The following is a 17,194-nucleotide window of genomic DNA, read 5'->3' as shown; positions in this document are numbered from 1 at the left end:
ATCATAACATTAAAACAGGCCCCTTCCCAGCAACAGCATAAATCTTTTTTTTTTCTGAACCGGTACCAGCAGAAACATTTTTCTTTTATCAGGGAGCAGCATTCTCCTTTGGAGAATCTCAGTCAAAAAAAAAAAAACTCAATCTGTAAACCCTTTCAGTGATACAGATTGAGTAGTTATACAATGACAAAATTTACTGCATTTATAGATTCCTCCAACTTTATATTTACTTACTCATCGGCACCAAGCCAGTTGCTAAGACACACAAGGTTATTCACATTTTCAGATGATAAAGAAACTCTCTTCTTCTGTACAATATGACCAGCAAGAGAAAACAACCTTTCACATGGTACGGATGTTGCAGGTGTGGCCAAGTACTTCTGTGCAATGGAGGCCAGCTTGCTGTGTGAGCCTGTGTGTTTGGACCACCACTGTAACAGACAGGCCTCTGTACTGATGGTGGGCTCTGCTCTGTATCGACGCACACTGTTCTCAACTTCTTCCTCGTCTTCCTCGTGTTCAGAATCAGACTCTGATGAAGCAGCCAATAGGGCAAACTTTCTCTTTGGTGGCTTTGATGTTGTTGCTTCCACAGGTTTTTCTGCAACAACCCTCTGTTCCTTGAGTAAGTTAGATACTGAGGCCCACACCTCACCTCTCTCAGCTCTGGGTATGCACTTGAGGTCCTTGAATCTCGGGTCCAATGCGTTAGCAATCTTCAGATATGCAATGTTGGCATTTTCCTTGCGTGTCTCCAGGTCTGTTCTGAATGTAGACTTGAATTTGACCACATAAGCAGGGTCATCATCTGAGCTCTCCATCACCCGAAAGAGATGGCATAAAGCAGGCAGAACCACAGAGCATGAAACATACTTTTCTCCTCCCAGAAGTTCAGTCACATACCTGCAAAAAAAAAAAAAAAAAAAAAAAAAACATTTCACTCAAATGTTTTGCATTCACTTATACACACACAAAAAAATGTTAAGGCTATATTTACACACACACATACAGACACACTATTTCTCTCTCACGTGCACTCAGACAAAATAAATATATGACGCAAAACATACCTGCAGGGCTCCAGTAGCACTTCCAACCGCTGCAGTTTGTCCATTTCAGCTGTAGTTGGCATGGTGATCTTGGTGTTATGTGTGGTGAGGACATCGCTCAGTGGCTGTTCGTTTCTGCGGACACTTTTTATCATGTCCAGAGTCGAATTCCATCTGGTTGGAATGTCTTGTATAAGCGACTCCTTCTTTTGTCCATGTTCAATTTGTTTTTGTTCTAATTCTGCAGCACTCGCTGGACTGTGTTTAAAATGGCCCACTACTTTTCTGCATTTGGCCAGGACATTGTCAAACGCACTGTTGTGCAGAGATACTGTGACAGAACGCTGGAGACTGTGCGCGACGCAGGGGACGTGTTCAAAAGGCAGATGTCTCGAAGCAGCGATCATATTTCTTGCACTATCTGTGCTAAGTGTGCTGACTTTATTTGAAACGTTCCACTGCTGTGCAACATTAATAAAATGTTCAGCGCACGTTTCAGCAAAATGTCTCTCTTGTGTTTTCATTACAGTCAGAGCATGTGAATGCAGTTCCCACTGTTCATCAATATAATGCACTGTAACTCCGAGGTAATTATGGTTGCCCAGCGATGTCCAGTAGTCTCCGGTGAGGGCAACAGTTGGTGCACGTTGTAACGCCGTCGCCTTTATAGTCCTCTCCTTTTCATACAATTCATGTATTCTTCTTGTGATGGTGCGTCTTGGAGGAGGCTCATACGTGCCGTCATTCGTGGCGATCCTGAGAACGTTCTTCAGACCGACATCTTCCACAATACTAATTGGCCTGCAGTTTGTAGCTACCCACTTCGCTATGGCATTTGTTAGCTTGTCTTTCTTTTCCTTATCTATAGTTCTCCCACACGCTGCATCCAACGTAGTCTGCCGAAGTCTCCCTCCACTGTTTGTTTGGGTGAGTGATTTGCTGGCATCGACGGTGTGCATTGCATTTAAGTGATACTTCAGACTCGAAGTACTCCGGTGATAAGAAAATTTGCCTTTGCAGTGGTTACAAATAACTTTAGTTCTATCATCTCCGCCGTGTGGAAGAGATTTAAAATGAAAATGTCCATTTAAGAGTTCGGTACCTTTTTCCATTTTTCTGTCCGCACCAGATATTTTCTGTTTCGCGCTGCGGCTCACCGCAAATGCTCTGATTGGTTGAGACGCGTGATGACGCCCATCCCAAGCCAGTACTGATCAACATCCCACTCCTGTGACGACATGGTTTGTCTGTATGTGTATTCAGAGGCAGTGAGCAACGGGCTTTCAGTATAATAATAAATAACTACGTTAATGCGCGATAAAATATTTGTCGGCGTTAATTAATTAATGCGTTAACGCGATAATAACGCGTTAACTTGCCCAGCACTAGTTATAACGTCTTCATACATTAATTGATCTTGATGAAACTTCAGCATTGTGTTCGCTGTAAGAGGCCGATCACATGGATGTAACTAATGTGAGTCAAAGTTATAGCGCCACCAACTGGCAGCAGGAAGTGTGTTACTTTTGACAAAAGTTGGGGGGTTAGTTTTACCTACAGTCACAAAACTTGGTATGTATATTGTGCACATCGAGCCGGACAACTTTCTCATTTACAGTCATTAGCTCCGACCAACAGGAAGTCAGATATTTTGGTTTTAATGTGGTTTTGTCTCTCTCTGCCTCTCTCTGACACAGTTCCCCCTGCCATTCTGTGTCTGTGTGTGTGTGTGTGTGTGGGTGGGGGGGGGGGGAGGAGGGGGGGGGGGGAGGAGGGGAGGGGGGGGAGGGGAGGGGAGGGAGGGCACACACACAGACAGCCCCTCCTGTGTGTGTCTGTGTGGGGAGGGGGGCAGAAAGACGATTAAAAATAGGTATATTGTGCCATCTAGTGTTTTATACTATTGTTAGAAATATCTGTTTTATATTCCTATATCCCTGCATGCTCTCAGACCTGCATATATGCAGCATAAGCATTCCTTTATGTTAATGTAATGGTCACATCTGTTATACATTAACAAGGCTCCTTTTGCTCGAGTGGAGAGCTGGTTCGAGGGTCCCTATTCTTTCCATTGGAGGGTCCCGTTCGGATACACATGTCTTTGTGGAGCTTTGACAGGAAACTGACCATATTTAGAATGTGTTATATAACTATGCTATATGATCCTATATGATGTAGTGTATGGTCTTATTGGTGGAAGGGTTTTACTCCCCCTTCTCCTTTTCTATATCTGTGCTAAACCATTGTCTGAGTTTAGAGAATCTTCTCTCCTCCAGCGCTGGACGAATTGTTTATTCATGCCTGAATAAAGACAGAGACTGGGGGCACTTTTGTTGGAGTCAATTCATTTCTAACAATTTGGGGGCTCGTTCGAGATATCTCCAGACGGTAAGAATTTAAATTTTTTCTAAAGAGAAGGTTGATTCTTACTGTCTGCTGAGAAAACATTTTTTGATAATTATAGTGCCGTGATTTTTTGCCATATTTGGTAAACTCAGGTATCCTCGTGTTTTTAACTAAACAACGGGAAGAACGCAAAAGAGATTTGATCTCCTCTTTTGGTTACCTCGTAATCATTACGGGATGGTTATCCTCGCATTTTGAATAAATGTGGGAAGAGCGTGTAGGGAAATTGATCACTTTCCTCCGTTTGGTGAAATCCTTACGATAGGGCTGTACGTAAGAAGGAAATAGATTTGGAGCTGAGATTTTTTTTCTCTCTCGCAAAGCCTGTTTCAATGTGAAGTCTCTGTCTTTTGGGCTATGAATGAATAATACTTTGAATTCTTTTTTTTCTCTCTCTTTCTCTCTGTCTCTTTATCTCTCTCTCTCTTTGTCCAATGTACTAACACAATTAATCTGTAAAATCCAGATTTGTTTCTTTGTTTTCTATTTGGTTATTTTGAAAGTTGTTTTAGTTGAATTGATTTAGAAGAGAAATCTTTGTGTGTTAACAATGGGGAATAAAATTAGTCCACCATTATTCGATGAATCGCCAAAAGATTTTATGATTAGAAATAATCAAGCGTTCTTCACAGAACCATATTTGTCAAATTTAGTGGGTTGGACGGCTGGCAAGTCACAATTGTCTCCGTTCCCCAGTGAGGGATCGTTTAAAGATGACGATTTGCGCGCAGCAAAAGATATGGTCTGTGGAAATTGGGGAGATCCAAATTGGGATTACGAATATATGAAACATTCTTATAAAATTTGGAATGACATGAAATCATATTGGAATCGTGGTCCAGCCAGAAATATTGAAAAAAACCTTTCTACTTCTCCGGCTGCACGGTCTGAGACAGAACAGAGTGTGCACCCGGCTGAACAAGAGGAAAAAAAGGCAGAACACCTTTCTGCGATTGTGCCGCTCCCTCCCCAATACGAGAGCATTCAGACTGCTGCAGTTTCTAAACCTGTAAAGAATAAGTTGTATCCAGATTTAAAGACGGCGACTGCGTTTCCCTTTGTGGAAACATCAGATGGATTTAAAGTCCACGCTCTTAATATCACCGAAGTGATGGCAATTTGTAAAGAATTACCAGACCCTGCTCGGTCTCCGCACCACTATGTGTCGGTATTAAAACGTTTAACAGCGTACAGTCAATTGACTGGTCGAGATTACCGCTTCATTCTGACTAAAACTTTGCCTGCCGAAATTACAGAAGAGGAGCTAATTGAAGGAGTGGAATTGTTAAACCCGCAAAATGACGCACCGCCTGCTCGCAACATTGTGATAAGAGACTCAGAACCGATTGATTTGTCTAGACCTTATCGTGAATTAAGATTGGTAGATGATGAAGATGATGAATTTCTCAATGAATGGGCGTGGGCCAGTCCGGGTAAGCTCAAACTTTTTTTCAAACAATTAACTGCATTTTTGCTGAAGTTGTCGTCTGCTAAACAAGACATTTCACATGCAGCTAATACTAAACAAAGAGCTGGCGAGAGTCCAGTTGCTTTCTTTAATCGATTTAAGCGTGCCTGGATCGAAGAATCTGCCATTCCTGTTGATGATGATAATTGTCTGTTGTTTGTGAACACGTTTCTAAATAACATGCACAATGAAACTGCACAATTGATTCGAATTACAACAACGAACATTTCTAATATGAATATAGAGGATTTGGGTAGGAGACTCCGAGAACTTTCCTCTGCCGGAGCTTTTGATTCCTCCAGAGGAAAAATTCCAGCAATGCTTCAAGTTAACGCCGTTCAAAACCGTCCGTTAGCTAATAATAAAAAACCCATAAAGTGTTATTGTTGTGGCCGTTCTGGGCACATCGCCAGGTTCTGCAGGAGCAAAGCTGAGATGCAGCAGCCTAATAGGAACCAGATGTTCAAGCGCTCGGATGGCTACGGGCCAAAAGCCCCCTCCTTGCGCTCTTCAGGCCAGCAGTTTGCTGAATGGAGGAAACAATGACGCTACCCACAGAGCACCGAGCCTGAGTTTTCCTTAATTTCGATGAATTACCCCAACCGATCAAATGTTTTGCCATTTATTGAATTAAACGTTGATCATAAACCATATGTCTTTTTGATCGATTCAGGTGCTTCTATATCTTCAATCTCATCTGTTAAGTACTCGGGCTCCATCACGGGGAAGAAAATCAACTCTGTGGGAATCGATAACGTCCCCGTGAAATGTGAAATGACACCAACTTTGCCGGTTACTTCTAACGACATACCGTCATTGTTCAAAATGCATGATTTTGCAATAATACCAAATTCTCCTTTTTGCCTGCTAGGTAGAGATCTGATGCATAAATTGGGTATTACACTTGAATTTGACGCTGATTCTCTGACTCTTATGTTTCCTGCAGCCTTTTCCATTTTGACTGACACAGGAAGTGCTCTCCTCAACGATCTGCCTGCAACTGTGCTGACACAGGAAATACCTGATGTTAATCCCAAATTGTGGGCGGAACACAAGGATGACGTAGGCCTCATTGATGTACCACCCTACAAGGCCAATTTGACAACGAATAGGCCTGTGTTTCAAAAGCAATATCCGCTTTCAAAGGAAAAAGAGGAGGGAATTAAACCCCTCATTGATCAATTACTGGCTCAAGGCATTCTGGTCCGCACTCATTCACCTTATAACACACCAATTAATCCAATCAGGAAGGCAAATGGTTCTTGGCGTTTAACGCAAGACCTGAGAAAAATTAATGATTTGATAAAACCACTTGCTCCTATTGTGCCAGATGTACAAACTATAATTAATTCTATCCCTTCGGAACATACATTCTTTTCTGTCATTGATTTAAGCTCCGCCTTTTTCAGTGTTCCTGTTGATCGTGAGACTCAGCCACTGTTTGCATTTTGTTTTCAGAATTGTCAATACATGTGGACGAGACTCCCTCAGGGGTTAAAGGACTCGCCGGCCGTTTTCTCCGCGATCGTGCACGCGACTCTGAAAGATGCCAAGCTACCTCCTGACACCTGTCTTCTCCTGTACGCTGACTACATATTAGTCACGGGTGCCTCGGAGGACATGTGTGCTGCTGTCTCCACAATCGTCTGCAACATTCTAGCTGAGGCTGGTTTCAAGGCATCTAAAGAGAAACTCCAGTGGGTGAAAAGAAAAGTCACCTACTTGGGCCATGAACTGTCACAAGGCAAAGTCTGTCTGTCTGCGGACAGGGTCAAAGCCATTGCTGCCTTCAAGCATCCATCGACACGGAAGCAAATGCAAAGCTTTCTGGGACTGGTCAATTACTGTCGAGGATGGGTGCCTAATTGCTCCATGTATGACAAAATCCTGCGAGAAGCTACGCTGGGTGATAAAGAGGACATTACATGGACAACTGAGATGGATCAAGCATTCAGACATTTGAAATCCTCCCTCTTGAGGCCTCCTGCCCTTGGCCTCCCATGCTACACAAAAGACTTCCATCTGTACGTGCACGAGGGTGGGGGAACGGCCGCCGCAATCCTGGCCCAAGACCATGGGGGTACATTTCGTCCTATAGCTTATCTATCTAAAACCCTTGATTCTGTGGCTAAGGGACTCCCTGCCTGTTTGCGTGCAGTGGCTGCGACAGCGATCATGGTACAGGACGCTGAAAGGGTTGTTTTATCACATCCACTCACAGTACACACTTCTCACCAGGTGGGAGCCATTATGCATAACATTTCAACTCAACATGACTGCCCAACGCCGCTCAGGCTATGAGGCTATATTGTTAGCTACTGCTAATTTAACGTTGAAAGTAACTTCTGTTATTCATGGCCCTACTGTACATTTGCACAGGTTGCTGACACAGGGTGAATTTCAGAGTGACGACCACGACTGCCTGTCCAGAATCCAAACCTCGACTGCCTGCAGGCCAGATGTGTCTACATCTGTCCTGGAGGAGGGGAGACATTGGTATATCGATGGATCCTGCTTCAAGCCAAATGACAATTTATACTTGTGTGGTTACGCTATTGTTGAATTACCTGATCATGTAATTGAGGCGTATTCTTTGCCATATAAATCAGCACAAGTAGCAGAGTTGATAGCTTTAACGAGAGCTTGTCAATTGGCAAAAGGTCAGTGCATCAATATATACACTGACTCCAAATATGCGTACGGCGTAGTCCATGATTTTGCTAAATTATGGGAGGAAAGAAACTTCAAAACCTCCGATGGAAAACCAATTTCACACCATAATATTGTTTCCGAGCTCATTAGTGCAGCACAGCAACCATCGAAACTTCCTGTCATTAAAGTAGCTGGTCACGCAACCGGTGAATCGAATGAGGCTAGAGGAAACAGATTTGCAGATGAAGTAGCGAAATGGGCCGCAAAAGATGTAATACTTAGTCCGCATGTAAAAGAAGAAAGCACCGAAGTGCCGATGATGAATTCATCACTGATTAATGATTTGGACATTAAAGTACTACAAGCTAATCCTACACAAGCTGATTTGACTCATTGGGCTGCCAATGAAGTAAAACCAGATCAATCTGGTATTTTACGAGATAAACAAGGTAGAATCGCACTACCAGCATCCGCCGTTGTAATGCTGTGCAGACATTATCACGGTGTATCACATGTGTCAAAAGAAAAAGTGATACAAAATTTGAATCAATCCTACTGCATAGCAAATGTTCGAAGGAATACTTTGTTGATATTGGATGCTTGTCTGGTGTGCGCACAAACAAACAGGCACAAGGCAACCAGACATGACGCTCTTCCGCATCCTGAACTTCCTTTCCAATACTTGCAGATCGATTTTACACACATGCCACCATGTGGGAATCACAAATACTTGCTCGTGATTATTGATCGATTTACTAAGTGGCCTGAAGCTTTTCCGTGTGGTAAAGAAAACGCGCAGACGGTAGTAAAGGTTCTTGCAAAAGAAATTATACCGCGATTCGGCATTCCATCCGTTATAGCAAGTGATAATGGAACTCCGTTTGCGTCAAAAGTCACACAATTACTAGCCAAAGAGCTTAATATTAATTGGCACTTCCACATTCCTTACGCTCCGCAGTCATCAGGCAACATAGAGAGAACCCACAAGACGATAAAAGAACGTCTAAATAAGGCGTGTCTAGATACGGGTCGAAATTGGGTTGATTTGTTGCCGGCCGTATTAACAGAAATAAGGATGTCCCCATCAGCAACCACAAAAATGTCTCCATTTGAAATTCTTATGGGTAGACCTTTCCCGACCCCTTGGGTCAGAGGTCGCGCTGGCAATCTTTCCACAGGTGACACGGAGGTGATCATCGCGGATTACGTGGATTCCCTAGTCAGAACTTTGAATGGCATAAATGGTGATGTTTCTCTCTCTCTCCCTCTTCCATCAGAAAAGCCGACTCATCCTTTCGTTCCAGGACAACCAGTGTTGATCCGGTGTCTGAAACCCACGAAACTCGGGGAACCAAATTATCTGGGGCCTGCCACGGTGATTGCTGTGACGAGGACCGGTGTGCTGACTGATTTCCAGCCGCAGTGGATCCATGCTAGCAGAGTGAAGGCAGCTCCATCCCTGGGGAACGCATAAGCCTATGCAAAGTAAACATCCAGCACTGAGCGGAAGGACAAAGAAACGTGGAAGAAGACGAGGAAAAGAAATTGCTAATTAAGAATCAGCAATAATTATCATTGAATCCAGTCAGCCATGCCTGCAAAATTGATCTTGTACCTGTTCATGCTGACAAATGTACTTATGCACACACAAGCCCTTATTAGCAGTGGTAATGAAACTTGGCTGAAGTACGAAGAAGAGCCACATGCGTTTGCAACTAATATGTGGTGGAGATTAGCTAACTTCACTGCTAAGTCCGGAGGAAAAACAGGTGACTGTTATGTGTGCACAAAAATGCCACAAAGTGCTTCTGGACCGCACTTAAGTGTTAGATCACCAACAACGAATGAAGAATTGGAATGTCCTTTATTCGTTAGTATAACTGGATTGCTTGCACCCAAAAACTCATCTTCAGTATGGAGTTGTGGTGGTAACAGGACAATGACTGTTGCAGTACAAGTACATGTTAAAGTGGCAACTGTAGGTTCAATTCCTGACTCATTGATATGTCTTGAAAGAAGAGTAGGAACTGTGAAAATGGGTTTAATTCCTGAGAGTAAATGTAATCGAACATATTATCATTGTGAAATACGAAACAAACCCTGTTGTATGAGTTGTATTTCGGGAGAAGGACAATTTAACTCGGAAGAATGTATGAAACAATCTCCTGCCCCTCTATCCACTATGACTGCTTATGGATGGGCAACTCCCGAAGTTCAAGAACTGTGCGCCGAGTATTGTGAACTTTACTCGGGTAAAAATTGTCATAGGTATGTTCCAACTTTAAAAGGAACAAGAGCTGTACAAGATTGGTTTTGGTTGTGTGGACATATGGTCTATACCACTTTACCTTTTAATTGGAGTGGACGATGTGCTTTAGTAACTTTGGAAGAGTATTCTATGATTATTAGATCACCAAAAACCGATGATATGAAGAAGCAACGAAACACACGCTCCCTCTCTGATCGCAGTTCAGTTAGTAGTCTGGGTAGAGATAATCCAGTACCAAAAGAACATCGACTCTGGACTGGTACGGAAAAATTCTTTGAAGGTATTTTTCCAATAATTGGAATATCCAGTCTTCAAATAGAAGTAGAAGTTACAAGATATGAGTTGATTTCATTTATTAAAACTACTAGGGACACACTATCTGCTGTCCAAGAGGAACTTCGAGGACTCCGCTTAACTGCTCTACAGAATAGGTTGGTCCTGGATCAGCTGACTGCGGCAGGAGGAGGGGTGTGTGTTATTGTTGGAGCTTCCTGTTGCACTTTTATTCCCCAAAATGACATGGATGGTCATTTGATTTCCCAGGGGATAAACAACATGACAAGAATTGCTCAAGAGTTAGAAAGAAGAGAAGTGAGTGACAGAGGTGGGTTCGGTGATTGGATCACAAGTTGGAAACAAATGCTTGTATCTGCTTTGATCCCGATAGGGGTTATACTGTTAATCCTTACATTTATTATTTGTTGTATTATTCCATTTATCAGAATTTTGATTCATCGTGCTATGAATACTTTTGTATCTTCTCAATATGCTTTGATGAACAGAACTGTAAAGTGTTAATGCTTTGAAGGAAATGTTTGAAGGATGTTTATTGTATAAGAATAGGCATGCAGAATGATATGATATGATAGGATAATTATATTATATGATAATTCTCTATCAAAGGGGCCATTGTTAGAAATATCTGTTTTATATTCCTATATCCCTGCATGCTCTCAGACCTACATATATGCAGCATAAGCATTCCTTTATGTTAATGTAATGGTCACATCTGTTATACATTAACAAGGCTCCTTTTGCTCGAGTGGAGAGCTGGTTCGAGGGTCCCTATTCTTTCCATTGGAGGGTCCCGTTCGGATACACATGTCTTTGTGGAGCTTTGACAGGAAACTGACCATATTTAGAATGTGTTATATAACTATGCTATATGATCCTATATGATGTAGTGTATGGTCTTATTGGTGGAAGGGTTTTTACTCCCCCTTCTCCTTTTCTATATCTGTGCTAAACCATTGTCTGAGTTTAGAGAATCTTCTCTCCTCCAGCGCTGGACGAATTGTTTATTCATGCCTGAATAAAGACAGAGACTGGGGGCACTTTTGTTGGAGTCAATTCATTTCTAACAACTATGTATAAATGTTTGTTTTAAAGAAGTGTTTTAAAGTACACTAATTTCAATTAATTCAATGCTGCATTTTTATGTATATTTAAACATTATCAAAGACTACTTTCTGTTAAAGTTAGGATGTTATTTTAGTCTCTGTCTCCCTCTGTCTGTCATTACCCTCCCCTCACTCCAACAGTCTCACTTATTTCTTTCTGTATCAAATAATATTACCATTAACACAAAGTTTGAGTTTCTTTTTCAATCAATGTATTATGTTTAACTTAAAAATAAGCAGATTAAACAGATATGTTTGAAGGCAAGACATGAAAACGATTAAATATAATATAGTATTAGAAAAAGAGGGCAGTATAGGGTTGGATGAATCAGATAAATAACATATTTTGTTACAAAAACATTTGGTTAAATAAAATCAAATGATACATAGAGCTATACTGCCCTCTTGTGGTCAAAATCAAGTAGTCTCTCTCTCTCTCTCTCTCTCTCTCTCTTTCTCTCTCTGTGCGGGTGTGGGGCGGGCTGGGTTAAATGAAAATAAATGTCTTAAGCCTTGTATTTTTTTAATTGTATTAATAAAGTAAAGGCATAGAACCATAGAACATTTTATTTGTAGTGCATTGGCAATAGGTGTAGCTATATAATTACTTTATTAATTAAATTAATAAAAATACAAAAAGACCTTGAGATATGTTTGGTAATTTTACCTGAATTAATTTACAAATAATTAGCTTCATTATTTCAGATCAATATATTTGTTTTCCTTACAATTTTAATTAACACTAACTTATGTTTTATATAAGTGAAAATTATGTTTTATATAATGTTCATCCAAAGCATCACTTAATTATTTTAATATTTTTGTTTATTTAAATTAAACGTTTTAGTTCTTGTCTAGGCTATTATTTTATGTTACTGTTATAAGATTCAATGACATTACAAAGTTAAACTATTCCTGTTTTTCATTGCACGTTTTTCAATGTAAAAAAATCTTTCTGTTTTGATATATTTAAACCTTTTAAAAAATCTGGCATCTAACCTTAAATATATACAAAATTTGTTTGAGAAAAACAAACCAAATCAAAAAATTTTGAGAACCACTGCTTTATGGCACGTTTTGGATTTGTGGTCAGCACAGAAAACAGCGCACGATTCTTGAATGGTTTGAAAGTTATATTGAAATGCTTACAAAGGAATGGAAATCGTCACTACAGATCATTCGTTAGACACTACATAAAAAAATGGAGAACACTGAATCCAAAGCATGCAGTTAGAAAAAAAGGAATCTTCAAGGAATTGTGAACCAATCAGCAGTCATATGGTTCCGTGTGGATGGATCATATGATGACGTAACTCTCGAAAGCGTGCAACGATTCTTTTAAATGCATTTTCTTTTTTTGAATAGAAAATTATTTTGACAAAAGACAAGCACTACACGGTAATTGGAAACTTAATGCTTAAAGGTCACGTAACTGCGGCATTCACCAAGTGAGGCGATAATGTTCGCATAGCTTATGCAAATGTCTCTTTTTGTATAGAGACAAAAGAATGAGGTTTAACACGTCTGGCACCGGCAGTTGACTGTAGTAGCTGTGTATTTGTAGACACACACACACACACACACACACACACATCCTACAAAATGAATTTCTTCTCCATGTAATAATAAATGTAAACATTTAGTTTTAAATAGTATGTAAACTATTTTTAAATACACAAATAATACATTAAAAAGAATAAACGTAAACAACAATGCATGAAATGTTGTCTAAGTTTGACTTTTTATCCTCCAAAGCTCCTCATCGGTTGTCTACAATATTCTATGTAACTAGTCACATTAGTTACATTGCACTTTACATAACACATTCAAATATGACAGCTTGTTTTTATCTTGCAGACTAATCAAAGAAAAAAAAGTAAATTATACAATACACAAACAACTCATATTATATTAAAACGTTCAGTGTAAAAAAAGATACATCTAAATGATAATAAATACTTAATTATTCAATTATTATAATTTACTTTGCTTTTCAAAAAAACAGTCTATTATTATAGTTTACGACAATTTTTTTAAAATAAATCAACTAATATAATAGTTTGTTTACAACCATTGACAAAATACAAAATAATGTGTTTGTGACTTATACTGTTCTCTTTTTAAATCTTTAATTATTTATTTTCTACGCTGTCTCAAGTAACCAGTTATACTCAATTCAATAAAATGTAGGCTATTTAAATCAGGTGTCAAAACAGCCAAATAACTGTTAACAATATTCTACAAAACATTGAGATATTGTAAATGAACACAAATTACATATCTTTTTTAATTAAAAAGTGACACATAATTAGATTTGAGTAGCCTAACAATAAAAGTAAGGATTAAAAAAAATTATTTGAAAGAAATATGTATGAATTTGATGAGGTAAAAATACAAATTACATTGACAGAATAGTATCAACTGAATTTAAGCACATTTTTTTTTTTTTTTAAATGAGGCAAACTGACAGGGAAATACAGGTGAAATATATTACTAATATATTTACTATATTATATAGACTCATTACATGCAAATAAATATTTCAACCCTTTATTTGTTATAATTTTGATGATTATGGCTTACAGCTTATGAAAATCCCAGATTCAATTATTGTTTGCTATTGTACAGAAGTTATGGAGACAGTGTGATGTAAAGATATTTTTATTTTTAAAATATTTAGAAAGTTAAAATTACAAGCAAAACTGTAAAGAAAAACAAAATGTTTTGGTCCAAAAAAAAGTAAACAGAACTAAAGTTAAATATGTAAGTGTTTACAAACAGTGCACATTAAAAGTAAAGTGTGAAAGGGGTCACGCATCCCCGTCCTCCACTGGAAGAGCTTGTGTGGTGTCATGTAGGTCTGTAAAAGAAAAGAAGAAATTATAATAGATTCTTTGGAGATGCATAGCGTAGGCCAATAAACAAAAACTGTAATGATATGAGCAACAGAAATTAGAATCTTTTACCATCTTTGCCAAACTCTTTTGATGAATTCAACGTGTCTGCATTTTCTGCTGAAGGTGCATCAGTTTGTGTGGCAACGTGATTTAGGTCTGTGAAAAAAGAGGACGTTAGCATTGTTTTGACTAGACTAGAGTAGTAACAAAATTAACCAGAACACAGAATGCGTTACCATCTTTGCAAAAGTCTTTAGTTGCAGCTAAAAGCTCAGCTGATTCTTGAGCTTCTGCTAGTTGTCTCTTTGTTCTGTTGAGTTCTGTTCTTAGACTTTGTACAGTCTGTTGAAGTGCTTGTTTTTGTTTTTGCCACCGTGACATGATGGCCATTACATCAGTTGCAAGGGTGCAAAGTTGCTGGCCCGTTTCTCTGGGGTTGACTGTGGGGTCATGGCACTTGTACTATTGAAAGAGCAAAGAATTAAAGTTAAAATCAGTATGGTTTGTGTCATTGAAAATATGATGTAGTAGAAGTCAAAGCAAAATAATAAAGGCAAAAAAATATGTCTTACAGCAAGCAGTTGAAGGCGGTCATGGATGACATCAGCCTCAGGGTGGTGGATTTTCGGAATTTTGGAGGGTGAAGTGTAGTCTGCCATAATCTGAAATGGTAAATATATGTATGTATTTAAAAATAAATACAATAAATAAGCAAACAATACACGCATGTAATAGTGGAAATGTGTGTAGCAGTATAATATGCAAATAAAGATATTTTGAGACTGTTTCAGCAATTTTTTCACAATTATATATAGGCTATATATATATATATATATGTTTTTTAATGACTAAAACACACACACACACACACACACACACACACACACACACACACACACACACACACACACACATATATATATATATATATATATATATATTAAGTCACAGTGAATTTAATGTGTAGCGGTAGTTTTGAAAATTCTAAGGAAGACACAGAGACAAAAAAAGTAAATCGTGTAATAGGCCTGATACTTTTTGAAAACGTAAATGCGCTTAGAAGAAAAAGATACAGATTTAAAAGCTTCTATAAAGAAATAAAGCGCTCAGACACAACAATTTTTAAACACAAACTGTGCAATGTTGAAGAATTAAGCTATTATAGGCTAGATGTAACAGGATAAGGTAAGACACAGTTGAATAAACCACGTTAAAGAATCCGTTGGATCAGATATGTCGAATGAGATGATGAGCGTGAAAAAAAAGAAAATATAGTCGCGAGCCGAATAGGTGGCTGGTAACCGCGTGCATTCTGTTGAAGGTGAGCGCGTGCATTCTATTGAAAAACAAATTATATACCTGTATAAATAAATTATACAGCCTCTTTTTTACGTCAAACGTTTATTTGACCAAAGTTAACTTTTAATCGAATTGTAAAGTGTAGCGAAACATCCGAAAATGGACTCGGCCAGTAGTAGCCTAAAGAAAAACATAGGACAACAGAGAAGCCAAGACTAGGACATTGGATATGGAAAATAATAATGTGGGCGAGTCGTTAATAAAGTGTTTTTTTTTTTAATGCCGACTCTTAAGCACATAGATGATATTATAAAGTTGTATTATTATGGTTACATATTGTAGAACTTTAAAATGTACAACAATGATAGTATTAAATTATTTCTAAACATTGAAACTCAAAACGTTTTCTGATGGGTCTCTATCAGCCTAAGAAATGTGTTGGTCAACAGTTAAGAAGCATCATTCTCAGGTAAAAAAGGAAAAAAACATCCCAGTTTTCGAGTGTCATTTCTGTTTCAAATGTTTTATGTAATACTTTCTTTATAATTTCTACTCTTTAGAAAATCCCAATTTTTTGAAAATAAATGTTAATTTAAAATTAATATTTTATTTTCAATTGTACTCAAAACTTTGTAAAATTACAAACAATATTAACAACTGAAATTAACAACTCTTGCCAAGTTTTTCATTTTATCCCAAAACTCAGTACAGAAATAATATTCTGAAATATTATTAGAAGTAGCCTACATTTTCCTCTACATTTCTATATTTTAAAATGTATTCCTGTAATGCCAAACCTCAATTTTCAACATTGGTACTCCAGTCTTCACTGTCACATGAACATTAAAAATATATATTTTCATATGCTAATTTGCATGTTGAAAAAGGTTGCACTACTTCATATAGGCCTATTTAAAGTAAAGTTACTTTTCTTCTTGATGTTTGGTGAACAGAAAATGCAAATGAACATTTGTAATAAAAATTTAAACAGGTAATTTTAAACTTTTAAATGCATTCATGCATTCATGTTCATTTCTTTTTAAAATGTACATTTACCAAATTGAGACTACAAAAAAAGAAAGGGAAAAAGTTAAAATTAACAAAATAATTCAGTGTAACCTTGCCAATATAAAACAAAATGACTCAAATCAAAAAGCCATTTTCACAGATATTTTCAACAATGTCAAGATAGAGAATTCTGGGTTAGAGTTTGTTGTGTTTGCCATAACTACAAATAAACAGAAACAAACATGACGAAATAAGTAGGCCTATGTCCTCTTTCTTTTGTAAAATAGGCCTACCATTAAACCACTTTATTCCTGTGTGACTAATGTGGAATCTTGACACAAATTAATTAATTTTGATCAATGTAGGCTATCACTTTTTATTGTAAACCTGTGATACACGCATTTTTTAGGCCAAACATTTTTTTGTCACATACAGTAAATATCTCCTCACTATCCGCTAGCTGTCTGTCTCCTGAACACACTCTAAAAAAACACGGTCTCTGTAGACACCCCAGGCTCCACAAACAGCAACAAAAACAAACTGGACTAACCCGCACCACGAAACATAACAAACTGTTCCAGCCAATAACTGACAGAAGGGGTGGGGGTGGGGGTGGGGTTTGGGGGCTTATTGCGCGGATGAGGAGGGAGGGTCTAGCTAGCCACCGTTTTGTTTGACAATAGTTCGAACGTCAACAAGAAGTGACGTCACCCAGGATCGCTTAGAGAACCTTTAAAGGGCACCTA

At 38.5% G+C, this 17,194-nt stretch overlaps 1 protein-coding gene and 1 long non-coding RNA gene across 2 annotated transcripts; both read right to left on the bottom strand.

The window, feature by feature from the left end:
- Positions 1 to 230: 230 nt before the first annotated feature.
- Positions 231 to 2,008, bottom strand: LOC306996862 (E3 SUMO-protein ligase ZBED1-like; the record flags this gene model as incomplete). Its single annotated transcript, XM_079609765.1, has 2 exons — positions 231 to 903; positions 1,071 to 2,008. 2 exons carry the CDS (start codon positions 2,006 to 2,008, stop codon positions 231 to 233), a joined length of 1,611 nt encoding a protein of 536 aa, XP_079465891.1.
- Positions 2,009 to 13,971: 11,963 nt separating this feature from the next.
- Positions 13,972 to 14,901, bottom strand: LOC306997263. Its single transcript, XR_013797334.1, has 4 exons — positions 14,714 to 14,901; positions 14,378 to 14,603; positions 14,211 to 14,297; positions 13,972 to 14,104 (listed from the first exon to the last, which is right to left on the bottom strand). It is a non-coding gene; the product is annotated as an uncharacterized lncRNA (long non-coding RNA).
- Positions 14,902 to 17,194: the final 2,293 nt, after the last annotated feature.

The sequence above is a fragment of the Phoxinus phoxinus genome, assembly GCF_949152265.1.
Source record: "Phoxinus phoxinus genome assembly, chromosome: 4".
Classification (NCBI taxonomy): domain Eukaryota; kingdom Metazoa; phylum Chordata; class Actinopteri; order Cypriniformes; family Leuciscidae; genus Phoxinus; species Phoxinus phoxinus.
This window is presented reverse-complemented; position numbering and strand designations above follow the sequence as displayed.